This window comes from Oncorhynchus masou, chromosome 29 (genome assembly GCF_036934945.1).
Source record: "Oncorhynchus masou masou isolate Uvic2021 chromosome 29, UVic_Omas_1.1, whole genome shotgun sequence".
NCBI classification, from domain to species: domain Eukaryota; kingdom Metazoa; phylum Chordata; class Actinopteri; order Salmoniformes; family Salmonidae; genus Oncorhynchus; species Oncorhynchus masou.
In genome coordinates, this window is record NC_088240.1 from 24,606,646 (window position 1) to 24,620,913 (window position 14,268).

General features: G+C 40.6%; 2 protein-coding genes across 4 annotated transcripts in view; one reads left to right on the forward strand and one right to left on the reverse strand.

The window, feature by feature from the left end:
* The window catches only part of lrch1 (leucine-rich repeats and calponin homology (CH) domain containing 1), a 148,877-nt gene extending 145,389 nt beyond the window's left edge, over nt 1-3,488 (forward strand). For 2 of the 3 annotated variants that reach the window (XM_064944348.1, XM_064944350.1), the window contains one exon: nt 302-3,488. In XM_064944348.1, the coding sequence (XP_064800420.1) occupies nt 302-415 (114 nt within the window). In that variant the 3' untranslated portion in view covers nt 416-3,488. The remainder of the gene's footprint in view (nt 1-301) is intronic. The other variant, XM_064944345.1, reaches the window with a different exon arrangement.
* A 1,869-nt stretch (nt 3,489-5,357) lies between these two features.
* LOC135519530 (S-formylglutathione hydrolase-like) lies at nt 5,358-6,210 on the reverse strand. The gene is made up of 4 exons (XM_064944762.1): nt 6,111-6,210; nt 5,900-6,001; nt 5,725-5,844; nt 5,358-5,446 (listed from the first exon to the last, which is right to left on the reverse strand). The coding sequence occupies exons 1-4, from the start codon at nt 6,208-6,210 to the stop codon at nt 5,358-5,360; spliced, it is 411 nt and encodes a 136-aa protein (XP_064800834.1).
* Between the last annotated feature and the right edge of the window lie 8,058 nt (nt 6,211-14,268).

Sequence of the window (14,268 nt, forward strand, 5' to 3'; positions counted from 1 at the left end):
TCTCTGTGTTGCTGTTCTCTGAAGGAGGATGATGAATTAAGTGCTGTTTCTTCATATAGGTTATTCAGCATACTTCCACATACACCTGTACTGTCTGTATGTTCACTCATCACCATAGTTGCATTGAGGTGTCTTTTTGATTGACTTGTTTTTTTCTGCCTCCTCGTCTCTCTCTTTCTGTCCCACTCACTATCTCCGCTCCCTCCTCCCCCGACTCTCGCTCCCTCCTCCCCCAACTCTCGCTCCCTCCTCCCCCCACTCTCGCGCTCTCTCGCTCTTTCTGTGTGTGGATCCTCGACAGGATAAGCTGTGTTTGCCTCATCACATACTAGAGGAGAAGGGTATGATCAAGGTGAGCGTGACGGTCCAGGCGCTGGTGGATGAGACCTCAACCAAGCAGGCTCTCTTCACGTGAGAGGGAAGGAGACCAACATATAGACAGACACACACCACTTAGTCTGGGGTTCATTTAGTCAAAGTGATGAACACCGTTGCCATTGTACCTCCTGAAATAGCCATTTCTAAGGGACTGTAGCCTGTATCGCTGTCTTCCTTTTATGATTCTTACAACCATGGTTTCAAGTTATAATGTGATGCATGGGGTGCCCTAAAACACAGTAGTGGGTTGTACTAATGTGGATATTCGAAGCTGACAGAGGTGTCCACATTGATGGTTATTAATTCTTACAGGAGTGCCCTGGTTTGTTATGGGAGCCTCCAGTACCCTTGGACACTCCTGTAGCTTGAACCCTGCCTACAACAACTTCTAGCATGCTGCACTGTGTATGATTGACTCTGCATTTCATGGGCTGTCAGTTTCTACCCCTCTATTTCTAAGGCCAGGTATTATCACTCTCACTAATTTCAGACTAGACACCTAACACTCCAACATAGCGGTCTCTCTGCTACAGCTTTCCTATTTAAAGATATTTATAATAAATATGGCCACGTGGTTGAGAGTTGTATCCATTGAAAATAATCCCCCAAATATTTTCTCTAATAGCTAATATATTTTAGGTATAGTTCTGTATACTGTATGTTTTACTTTGAATTTGTCTCTCATCTCGTCTGTTGAGGTTGAAATGTTGTCCTAAGATTGTGGGAACCTGGTGTTTATGAATTGGAATCTGTGGGTATGTAACTCAGGGGGGAGGTTGTAGGCTTACTACACTGTTATGATCCATTCCCTAGACTGCTTATTTGTCAATGGTATTACTTGCGTGTGGTGTGTGTGTGTGACTGCATGCGTGAGAGACAGAAGAAAAGCGTGAGATGGAATGAAAAAGAGCGAATGAATGGGTTTGTATGTCCTAGTACATTCTATACTGCTAAATAGCCTTGAAGTATCTGGTGATGCTGACCATGTCAGGTGGTCATGTAGGACCAGCAAAGTAACTGAAATGCATTCACTGATTTAGAGACACTGTTGGCAGCATCTGAAGAGTAGTGCTTGAGTGCCCAATATCCTACTACTACACAAACAGCAGAACACTCCAATATAAGCATACTAGGTGTGTGTGTGTGTGAGTGAGTGGTGGTGTTTTTTTTTTATTGTACAGATATAATGCATTTTCTACAGCTTGGTATCCAAAGCTTAAGCTTAGCAGTAAAATCAAACACAATGTTTCACTGGATAGATTTGACAGTTGCCAAAACAACTAAACAGTTTTTTTTTCAGAGCCACTTATGATCTAATGTCTTTAGTATGGTAATGTATTTTTTTATGAGAAGTGGTGATGTGAAGCTGTAATGTGATGATGGTTTGTGCAAGTGGGTTTCGTATTTAGAAAGTATTTATAACTTTATTAATAGTATTTCTTTTAAATATTTTAGTTAAACTAACAGTCGCTGCCATACATAATCAGCCACACTTCTCAGGCAAAGTGAACAATCTCTTAGAATCAGGATCTGGAGTGATCTTGTTAACATAGTTATAATGCAAAGTAATCATATTTACAACAGTACGATGTACATGTACAGCTAACTGCCAAAACCGCTTCAATACACTTAATGCGCCTTGGCTGGAACTCTTGGAGGGATGCAATGCCATTCTTCCACAATTTGGTGTTTTGTTGATGGTGGTGGAAAACGTTGTCAGTCGCCTCTCCAGGATCTCCCATAAGTGTTCAATTGAGTTGAGATCTGGTGACTGACACACGCACACACACACACTTAAAATGATGGGCAACTGGGAATTTTTCTACATACATGACCCTAAGCAGGATAAGATGTCTTAATTGCTTAATTAACTCAGGAATCTCACCTGTGTCGAAGCACCCGCTTTCAATATACTTTGTATCCCTCATTTACTCACGTGTTCCCTTTATTTTATCAATTATCTGTATATAATGTAGCTTATATTTAAAATAATTCACAATGCATAAAAAATATTTTAAAAAATATGCACATTAATGCTACTTTAATACTCAAAAGTAATTGCCTTTCCACTTAGCTAAATATAACTACTAACGGGTAAAAATACCAGTATCCCCTTCTCCCAGTTCTAACGTTTGTTTCCTTCAATATTTTTATGATCGACCAGAGAGATGTGGAGACTGAAAGGAAATGTGACAGGGATATTTGTTAAGAGAAAGTTGCTGTGTAGTTTGTTTCACTTTTAGTCATTATGGAGGTTTGGGCCATGCGCTGCAAACCTTTTTAGAAACTTAACGAGGGGACTTTACATGAAAAGAGATCATTACTTTACTATTCATTGATTAGTCATTCAATCCTTTTGACCTTTTGGGAGGTTGATGTTTATTGTCATGAATCTTGCCCTGGAGACAAAATTAAGGATTTATGCTAGATGGGCCAGCTGCAAAGTCAAAGTTGGCTATATTGAAAAAATGCAGAGGTTTTTAAATTTATGGTTGGGCATTAGGGTTAGCAGTGTGGTTATGGTTCAAATCTGATATGACTTTGTGGCTGTGCCAGCTAGTGACCACTCTGCAGAGCTGCCTGCAGGGCGAGATTCATTACAATAAATGCCAACCTGCTTTGGGAGTGGCTGTGTGACTGCCTACAGGCCTGAAATGATCTGCACTTTAAAAATAAGTATTTATAGTTGTTTGTTTTGGCAACTAACAAATCTGAGCTCCTTTTTGATTTATAAATGTGTGTATGGCATAATATGAAATGAATTTGAACTATATCATTGTGAGAAATGTTATAACCACAGTGTAACTGTTGACTGCTGAGTGTTGAGCAGTTGTTTTCTACCTTTCTCTGTACATAGTCCTGAAAGCTTGTACTCAGTTTTGTACTTGTGATTGGGAGGACATTTATTTTAAAGTTATGGTTTTTTTGTATGTTTTTTTTTTGCATTTTGATGTACCATATACAATTTTGTACCTTTTGTCAAATTGGTGTATTTGTTGTACAGCAATTTGGATTTGATTGCATGAAACACCCCTTTAACGTCACCATAACTGCTGTGAATACTGTATATATTTCTCATCACTTTGAGTAAAGACCTTATCTGAAAACAACAGTCTTATGTTTGGTCTTTAGTCCACATGTGTTTTGTATTGGTCTCAGATGTCAGTGTGTGAGCCTAAGGTCATAAGATGGAAACAAATGTAATCAAAAGGAGTAACACTTTTTTTTTATCCAGTTGGAGTGACCATGTGGGTGGCAAGCAAGCTCCTCTTAACAAACATCCTGCTCTCACTATTGTCTTTTTCTCAGCTTGACTCAACACAGCAGGTGTGTTCATTTCATCTCACCAGGCGTATCAGGTTAATGTCAGTTCATCAGGCACCTACGTCTCTCTGTATGGGACAGGTGCATAGTAGCAGGTGCACAGTTGGGAGGAGAAGGCCTGGTTGGGTTCTGGTCCAGCAGTCATGGTCTTAAGCGTTGAGGAACTTGGCATGGTGCTTAATGTGGTAGTTGATGAAGAAGTAGCTATGGTCGTAGCCCTGAAGGCGACACGGACATTACAATAACACTTCATCTGGTACAATACACAATAATTCCAAACTAAAGTACAGCACATTAAATTGTTAAATATCAAACAGTTGCTGTAGTTGGCCACTGGGTGGAAGCAGTGACCGGCTGCAGCCTGAACACCACAGGGATCTTCTCTGAGCAGGAGGCGATCAGGTTGTCAGGAAGCAAATGACAGGAACTAGTCATCACTGCCCTGGTCGATCAGGATGTCCAGCTGAGGGCCGGAGTAATGACTGGCTGACAGGAACTAGTCATCACTGCCCTGGTCGATCAGGATGTCCAGCTGAGGGCCGGAGTAATGACTGGCCGACAGGAACTAGTCATCACTGCCCTGGTCGATCAGGATGTCCAGCTGAGGGCCGGAGTAATGACTGGCCGACAGGAACTAGTCATCACTGCCCTGGTCGATCAGGATGTCCAGCTGAGGCCCGGAGTAATGACTGGCCGACAGGAACTAGTCATTACTGCCCTGGTCGATCAGGATGTCCAGCTGAGGGCCGGAGTAATGACTGGCCGACAGGAACTAGTCATCACTGCCCTGGTCGATCAGGATGTCCAGCTGAGGGCCGGAGTAATGACTGGCCGACAGGAACTAGTCATCACTGCCCTGGTCGATCAGGATGTCCAGCTGAGGGCTGGAGTAATGACTGGCCGACAGGAACTAGTCATCACTGCCCTGGTCGATCAGGATGTCCAGCTGAGGGCCGGAGTAATGACTGGCCGACAGGAACTAGTCATCACTGCCCTGGTCGATCAGGATGTCCAGCTGAGGGCCGGAGTAATGACTGGCCGACAGGAACTAGTCATCACTGCCCTGGTCGATCAGGATGTCCAGCTGAGGGCCGGAGTAATGACTGGCCGACAGGAACTAGTCATCACTGCCCTGGTCGATCAGGATGTCCAGCTGAGGGCCGGAGTAATGACTGGCCGACAGGAACTAGTCATCACTGCCCTGGTCGATCAGGATGTCCAGCTGAGGGCCGGAGTAATGACTGGCCGACAGGAACTAGTCATCACTGCCCTGGTCGATCAGGATGTCCAGCTGAGGGCCGGAGTAATGACTGGCCGACAGGAACTAGTCATCACTGCCCTGGTCGATCAGGATGTCCAGCTGAGGGCCGGAGTAATGACTGGCCGACAGGAACTAGTCATCACTGCCCTGGTCGATCAGGATGTCCAGCTGAGGGCCGGAGTAATGACTGGCCGACAGGAACTAGTCATCACTGCCCTGGTCGATCAGGATGTCCAGCTGAGGGCCGGAGTAGGATGCTGCAAGCACCGTGGAGAGCGGGATGATTCCATGTATTGGTCTGGAATTCTATTCCGCCAGCAGGGATCTCTACTTGGTGTTTAGTGTGAATTGATCCCTTTGATTTCTGCAACCCCCCCCCCCCACCACCACCATTCTATACCTCCCAGGCAGCCTTGTCTTTTCCCAGGTACCCATTGAAGACCTTCTGGCTGGGGTTGCAGATGGTGGCAAACAAGAGACAGACTGTAGAGAGGGGTGGGGGCTTCATTCACATGTGTATATTACATAATGACTATATCATGAGTTGTAAGACTGTGACTTGCCGTGCCTTGTATTTTCCAGGGTTCTTTAGGGCTCGGTGTGTCGTCGTCGTCGTCGTCGTCCCCCCCCCCCCCCCCCCCCATGGAGTGGCCAGAAGTAGACAAAAAAAAGAACAAAGAGACCGGGGGAGAGTTGTATCAGGGGACGGCAGTATCAGGGGATTCACAATAGTAAATGCTATCATCATGTGACCCACACACCTCTGACGTAGGCGTACATGCGGTAGTTGCTCTTCCAGGGCTCCTGGGTGGCGTTGACATAGAAACCAGCCTCTGTGCCAAAGTCCCAGCTCTCATTTTTACCCTCGATGTTACAACCACCTGAACACCACAGAAAGAGAGGGAACAAGTGAGGGTGGGAGTGATAAGTGTGTGTGTGTGCTGGTGTCTGGTGCAACGATGATGGTTCCATGCTCAGAAGCTGCCTTCTGACTGCCAGCATTGGTGATGAAGTTCTGCTCCATGCAAGTCAATCCCGTTTAGTACAGACACATTAACATTCTCAGAGTCAAATCCATAGAGATACTGTGTGTTTATCTGCAGATGGTAGTTCATCATACATTATGTTAGTTTGTAGAACTCACTTGAGAGCCAGTACAAGACAGGACACTTCCCATTATCAGTCTTGGGAGGCAAGTAGATGGCAAAATGAATTTGACACTTGAGCTCAGTGCTGGACAAAAACATGCATTATGTTACATTTATGACTAGTTTGCCACCAAAGGTGGATTCTAAATCAATGGTATATAATATATAACACGAAATTAATTCAAAAACTGCAGTGTGCTGCATTGATGTATTACAAATGTGGCTATAGTCACGTGATATCTACCTTCTGGTTGCCACTTGAGTTTGGGCCATAGTTCAGTTACCTTTGACAAGCCACGTAAGAAAGTGTTACATAATTATTGGAATTCTTTAAAAAATCTTGCTGCAAAAGTTTTGATTAAAATATAACATTGCATTTTTTTTAAACTACTTCTAGAATGTTATGCATGCTAAAAATGAAAGTCGCGGCTCATAGTCCACAACTGCATAGAAAATTAGAAGAGAACATTGTTCGAATGTCATTGGACAGCCAGGGCAGAGGACTCGACAAAGAAGGGTCCAACCAAGGAGAGGGTCCCAATACAACACGAGCTTGATACCAGCCACATGAAGACTTCCGGTTTTCGGACTTTGCTTTCAAAATAAAGGTTTGTGATAAAATGCTATGCGTGTGATACGAAATAAATGTTTTTTGAGCTTTGCAATTAATGCATGTTAAAATTCTGTTTTTTTTATGAACAATTATAAATACAATGGGTAAAATCTAAACTAAACTACTAAATATAAATTACTTTAAGATAAATAAGAAAAAGCCTATATGGTGGAGCACATAGAGAAATGGTTGGAGCTTAATTAAATTAATGTCAAGAACATAATATACAATTCATTATTTTGAATGTATGAGTCTTGTTTATTTATTGGTGCTATTTTTCAAGGATTCAATTTTGAAATGTAATGTTTAAGATAAGTATTACTGTATTTTTGTTGTATTGCACAAACTAAGTGCACTGTACAGGACAAAATATAGGATTGTGTCTATAAAACCAAGGTCCAGTCTACTCACTAGAATCCCTAGAATACAGATCAGATGTGTTTGAACAAAAAGCGAAGTAATAGGAAGTGTTGCAGGACTTTTAATGTGGTCAAACAGCTTAAAATTGGGTGCCTGGACTCTATCTACAAATATAACACTGTATAGGAAAAACGATCATTTGTGCCAATGTAAAAGTGGGGTGGGAAGTACTCAGAATCTATATATGGTATTAATTTGAGTGTTGCTGGCCTTTCACTCCGCCCATTACATGGGCCACAATGCAAATCACTGCATATGGATTACATATGGGTTTATAGAGAGAGAAATATGATTTGTGGCGATGTAAAAGTGGGTAGGGGAGTACGCAGTTGGCTCTGTACAATCTCTGTACAGTCTCATTTCACGAGGTTCTGATAAATGGAGTGTTTCTGGACTTTTACTGTGGCTAAACAGCTTAAATGGGGTGCGTGGACAATACGGTACAAATATAGCACTCTACAGGAGAAACTATTATTTGTGCCGATGTTTCATTCTCAAGTTTTTCTTTCAGTAATTGTAGTGAATTGATTTAATCAGAATCCAAAAAGTTTTTTATTTGTGCGTTGTTCAGATTTTATTTTTTTCTGAACACTGAACACCAATGACACTTCTGTTCTGAGCGGCCAAACATCGGAGGTCGGCGTTGGCTATTAATTCCCTGTGCACCTTTTATGCGGCAGTATTATGTAATGGCAATGCAAGTTGGTCCATCTCTGGAGCTCGAAATGGTCTTTATATACCATCTTCATCTGAATGTATGATATCGCCTGAATATGAGACATGGAAATCTAGTGCATTCGCAATGTCCAGAATAACTCATTTTATCTTGCATGAAGAATGGCTACAGTATCCATTTATTTTAAGATACGTCTTTTTATATCCTTTTCTGAGCCACTGAAAATTGATATCAAAAAAGCACTGCCCAGTAAGGATTGGACTCTAATCTTTCCTGCAAGTAGGCTTACCCATTAAAACTGTTTGAAATACCTACCACTTCAACGTTTGCCTCATCTGACAAAGCACATTTCAGTGTATCCTCTCTTATTTCAGTGTATCCTCGCTTATTTCAGTGTATCCTCGCTTATTTCAGTGTATCCTCTCTTATTTCAGTGTATCCTCTCTTATTTCAGTGTATCCTCTCTTATTTCAGTGTATCCTCGCTTATTTCAGTGTATGCTGCTCATCTGGCTCAGTTGTCAGAGTTTACGATTTCCTCTTCTGATAAACCTCTTACACAACTTTGTCTCGAAGTGCTAGTTTCATTCCCAATGTTTTGGGAATTAAAACGACCACTTTTACATCGGCACCACTGACACTTCCTCATACAAACTCTTGGCCACATCAGGATGAATGTAGTGGTTTACATTTTGCATGTTAAGTTTTGCAGTCTGAGGGTGAATGTCAACTGCTTCTCTGAGCAGTTGACATGTCCTCATTTAAACTCTCCACAGGCAATAGGTTTAGAACCTGAGACTCGTTTACATTCTCTGTTTGTACCATTTTGTTTCATTTCACCTTGTTGTCACTAGCAATATAATGTATAAATGTGTCACAGTCGTGTAGATATGACAGTCTGTCTTTGAAGAAGTTGGCTTCTTAACTAATCACCTGTTAATAATCGATATTTAGCGCAAGGCAAGTACATGAAAGTCGTGTATGGAATGGAAATGTATTTCACAGTAGCTAAAAACATTTTTTTTACTGTTAAGGTGTTTTGTGTTTCCAACTGATATTCAGCAGAAAAACAGTAAATTAATTTATTGTTTTGGAATGAATATAACGTGCAGGATTAAATGTAGGCATGACAAGAGATGGAACATTTTGGTTAGTAGAACCCTGACTGAGTATTTTCCACCCCAGTTTATTTGCAATTATTAAAATATTGCATCACATTACTATGCTTTTGGGTCACATATTTGCCATGTATTTGGAGATAGGCTGACAGTGACAACTCTAAAAGTGTAGCTGTCCATGGTGCAAATGTCAACATAACATTTCCTATGACCTGTTCTGTATTGTAGGGATTCTAGTGAGTAGACTGGACACACAATCTATTGTTTTCCCTGTACAGTACTATATTTGTAACATATAGTGTCCAGACAACCCACTTTAAGCTGTTTGACCACAGTAAAAGTCCAGAAACCCATGACACGACACAATATATACATTCTACAGACCCTACTGAGTATTCCCTACAATACTTTTACTGTGGCACTAATAGTTTTTGCTCTATATGCCAATATGATTCCATATTCAGTGATTCGCATTATGGCCATTTATTTGACCTCGGAACATGTTTTAAAACCCAAATTGACTCAAGGTTAATGTGTAGACAATTATAAATGCACGTTTTTGACACGTTTCCACTGTTACGTGGGGGACTTTTATTTTGAATGTTTCCGAAATTCCTTGACCCGAAAGTACATTTCTTTTAGCGTTGCTGACGATACGCTGATCAATACAGTCAACGCTCTAGGTAGCCAACTTGAACAATAACATCTGCAAAAAGCACCATCTTGAATGCATGCAGCCTCTGGAAAGCGCTAGGTAAACTCACGGGGCAAAAAGTCTTAAAAGGATGAGCATGCAGCTACTGTAAATTACAGACAGAACGTGCAACATCGTATAGGTTTATGTATAGCTGTCTGGCTTATTCTAGCCATTCCTATCCTACAAGCAAGCTGCAATTTTGCATGTTCCCATTACTTGTACTTTGTGATTATAGCTAGATACATTGCAAATAATGATATATGATGTACACTGACATACATTGTTTAAATTACGACTGAAGGGAATAACTTCACTTTGGCCACTTCCCCACTGTTTGGGTTCCAGAGTCCAGCGTGTGGTTAACTAAGACGTCATGAGGACGCCTCCCCTTCCATCTCCATTCTACAAGTATATGACGACAAGCCACCGAAGGGTGGCGCTGTAGTCAAATAAATGTTGAGAGGCCCCTGAGTAAAATGTAAAACTATTGCTGTCTCCCTATTGAAAAACATAACAATTTAAAAATGTATGACTTAAAAAAGGAAACAAATAGTAGCATGATCTATTCTCTGTTCATCAGAGTCTGTCTGTCTGCCTTACTAATTATTATGTATTATTCTTAAAAATGTTTTACTTGTCTGATTCACTTCCTTTAATTAAACCATTAAACTAAAATTTAGTATTTTTTTTCACCCAACTTTTAACCTAAATCCAATGACATGGTGACATTTTGTGTTGATTTCAAGTTAAATTCACGTTAGTTGACAACTCAATCAAATGTAAATCAAAACTAGATGTGGAACTGACATCTGTGCCCAGTGGGTCATCTCCCCGAATGCAATCAGGGCTGGCGGTAATACGTTATATTGGTACCTGTATTAACACGCCTCATCCAAAAACAAATTGGAACTTTGGAATAACAAGAAGCTCGCTGGAGCGAGATGACGTTAATCAGCAGAATAATTAGCTCTCTCCAATATAATGATGTGTCTTACAGACCTGAGGTCATTTAAGTTGCTGCAGCATAATCAAAGTGGAAATGCTCATCAGCTCAAAATAAACCTTGCTCGGCTACAGTCTAGTTTGAAGAAGCCATCAGCCATCTCGCTGTTGTGGATGGTTGAATGATCCTCATTTGCCAGCACTTTTGTTGGTGACACATGCATTCTGCGTAAAAGTGTCAAGTACCCATTTGGATTGAGGGCCCTTTTCTTGTCAAATAAGGTTCTTTATGATTATGCAGCTGGGCATGTGCTTGTATATGAATCCTTTACAGTGACTTCAGAAAGTATTCACACCCCTTGACTTTTTCCACATTTTGTTGTGTTACAGCCTGAATTTAAAATGGATAAAATGTCAGATTTTTTGGTTAAAGGGAAATTATTAAATTTTACAAATCAATTAAAAATGAATAGCGGAAATGTCTTTAGTCAATAAGTATTCAAGCCATTTGTTATGACAAGCATAAATAAGTTCACGAGTAAACATTTGCTTAACACGTCACATAAGTTGCAATAATAATGTTTAACAGTGAATTTCAAACACAGATTCAAAGACAAAGTCCAATGAGGTTTTGCAGTGCCTCGCACAGAAGGGCACCTATTGGTAGATGGGCCAAAAAATAAACAGACATTGAATATCCCTAGCTAACAGGCGGAAGTGAAGTTATTAATTACCCTATGGATGGTGTATCAATATACCCAGTCCTAACTCAGTTGCCGGAGAGGAAGGAAACCACTCAGGCATTTCACCAAGGCCAATGGTGACTTTAAAATAATTACAGATTTTAATTGCTTTGACAGGAGAAAAGTGAGGTTGGATCAACAGCATTGTAGTTACTCCACAATACAAACCTAACTGACTGAGTGAAAAGAAACATACGTCCTGTTTTTAACAATGCACTAATGTAATACTGTAAAAAATGTGGCAAAGCAATACATGTTTTGTCCTGCATACAAAGTGTTGTTATGTTCAGGGCAAATCTAATACAACACATTGCTGAGTACCACTCGCCGTATTTTCAAGCAATAGTGGTGGCTGCATCATGTTATGGGTATACTTGTAATTGTCAAGTACTGGAGAGTTTTTTCAGGATAAAAAAGTAAACAGAATGGAGCTAAGCACAGGTAAAATCCCAGAGGAAAACATGGTTCAGTCTGCTTCCCACCAGACACTGGAGAAGAATTCACCTTTCAGCAGGACAATAACCTACTATAAAACACAAGGCCAAATCTACACTGGAGTTGCTTACCAAGAAGGCAGTGAATGTTCCTGAGTTCCTAAATCTACTTGAAAATCTATGGCAAAACCTGAAAATGGTTGTCTAGCAATGATCAACAACTAATATGCAGAGCTTGAAGAATTTTGAAAAGAATAATGGGCAAATGTTGCACAATCCAGGTGTGGAAAGCTCTTAGAGACTTACCAAGAAAGACTCACAGCTGTAATCGCTGCAAAAGGTGCTTCTAAAAAGTATCGACTCAGTATGAATACTTAAGTTAATGAGAAATTATTAATATAATTATAAAACATTTATATATATATATATATATGTATATATATATAGTTAGTTAGTTAGTTAGTTAGTTGGGCAAGTGTTGGTCCCATGTTTCATGAGCTGAATAAAATATCCCAGAATTTTTCTATATGCACAAAAAGCTTATTTCTCTCAAATTTGGTGCAGAAATTTGTTTACATCTCTATTAGTGAACATTTATCCTTTGCCAAGATATGCCACACCTGTCAGGTGGATGGATTATCAAGAAGCTGATTAAACTGCATGATCGTTACACAGGTGCACCTTGTGCTGGGGACAATAAAACACCACTCCAAAATGTGCAGTTTTGTCACACAATCCAATGCCACAGATGTCTCATGTTTTGAGGGAGCGTGCAATTGGCACGTTTATGTAGTGTATCAACATCTTACATAATGTATGGAGTCAATATGAGACAAAAAAAATATGTAAAGATCCATCTCAATATCACGCCTTGGGGATAATACTTAAGATATGAATACATTAACATGTGTGATATGGAATGTCAATGGAATTGTGCAGCCAGAGAAAATAATTAAGGTATGTTCTTTTATTTTAAAAAGAAAACATAAATTTTTTACAAGAAACTCATCTATCAGCATTAGAAAGTGAAAGGTTTGGGTGAGCTTGAGATGGATTGGCGTTCTCTTCCACTAACTCCACAAGATTCAAAGGAGTATCAATTCTCATTAATAAAAAAAGTCCCATTTAAGTTTACATAAATTACAACTGACCCAAATGGACGTTTTATAATGATAAAAGGAAACCTGTCACAAGAAAAAGTCACTTTATTGACTTGCTATTGCCGAAATGAAGACGACCCAAAATAAATTAACGACTTTATACTAAAATGATCTCAAAGTTACAGGAATATTATATGGCGGGTGATTTTAACTGTGTGTGACATGCAACTTTAACCAAGTCATCAACTAAACTATATACCCTTTTCCTAACATGACCTGTGTTGCTCAGCTCCTAGTGCATGGCGCTTAGAACGCCAGGGATGGGTGTTCCCCAGTTTCTGTGTTGTTGTGGGTTTGTATGTTTGTGTATTTCAGGAAATGGCTTCCTGGATTCTAAGAAGCTGATTGGTCGGCCCCATCGCAGGGGATACAGCTGTCTCTGCAATTACCAACTCCTTCTCCAGCTTGATAAGAGCCAGTGTTCCTTCCCCATGGAGGAGAGCTTCTTTTTATGTCCTGCGTTGATTGTTGTGGTGGTCAGTAAAGGTTTTGTGGATATTATTTTGTAGCCGCTCCGTCTGAGGTATGTGTATGCCAATAGTACTTAGTGTTTCTTGGTTATTGAAATTGTTCACTTAAAGTATTAGTAATTATTATGTTTCATTTGTTCCCAGGGGAGGAAGGGGAACGCACCTTGGTAGTGTTTAAGCAAGAGTCCTGCGGGCATACATAACCCGTAGTAGTTCATCTATGCACACTAGGTAAGACCTGGGCGGACCACCCCCTGTATTTTGGTTAGCGCGCCAGTTGGTGCTAAATGTTAGGTAAGTAGTGGGAAGGCAGGTAAGGTAGGAGAGGGGACTCTTTAATTTTTACTTTCTTTGCTTTGGTTCCATCCAGCCCTTTTTCCCCACTACCGTGTTAAGGAATAAATAAATTCCCTGTAAACGGTATTTTTCTCTGCCTCTGTCGTCCTTCCCGCACCTACATTCACATACTTTTTCACTCCATGTGGAGTTGAGATGTAGCAGGGTGTTGCGTTCCCTCCAAGAGGCGTACGTAACAGTGTTCGATTACCACATGGGACCATTATGACAAATGGATGCACTGTAAATTTCTCTGGATAAGGGTGTCTGCTAAATTTCAAAAATGTAAATGTCTATGGCAGGAGTGCCAAACTCAGAGGGCAGAGTGTCTGCGGATTTATGTTTTTTCCTTTGAATTAAGACCTAAACAACCAGGTGAGGGTAGTTCCTTAATTAATTACGTTAATTAATCCAAGTACAAGGGTGGAGCGAAAACCTGCAGACCCTCTGCCCTCCGTGGAATGAGTTTGACACGTGGTCTAAGGTATGAAACCACAACATCAAAGAGATGGGTCTATGTGAACTGTGGAGATAGAAACATCCAACTGA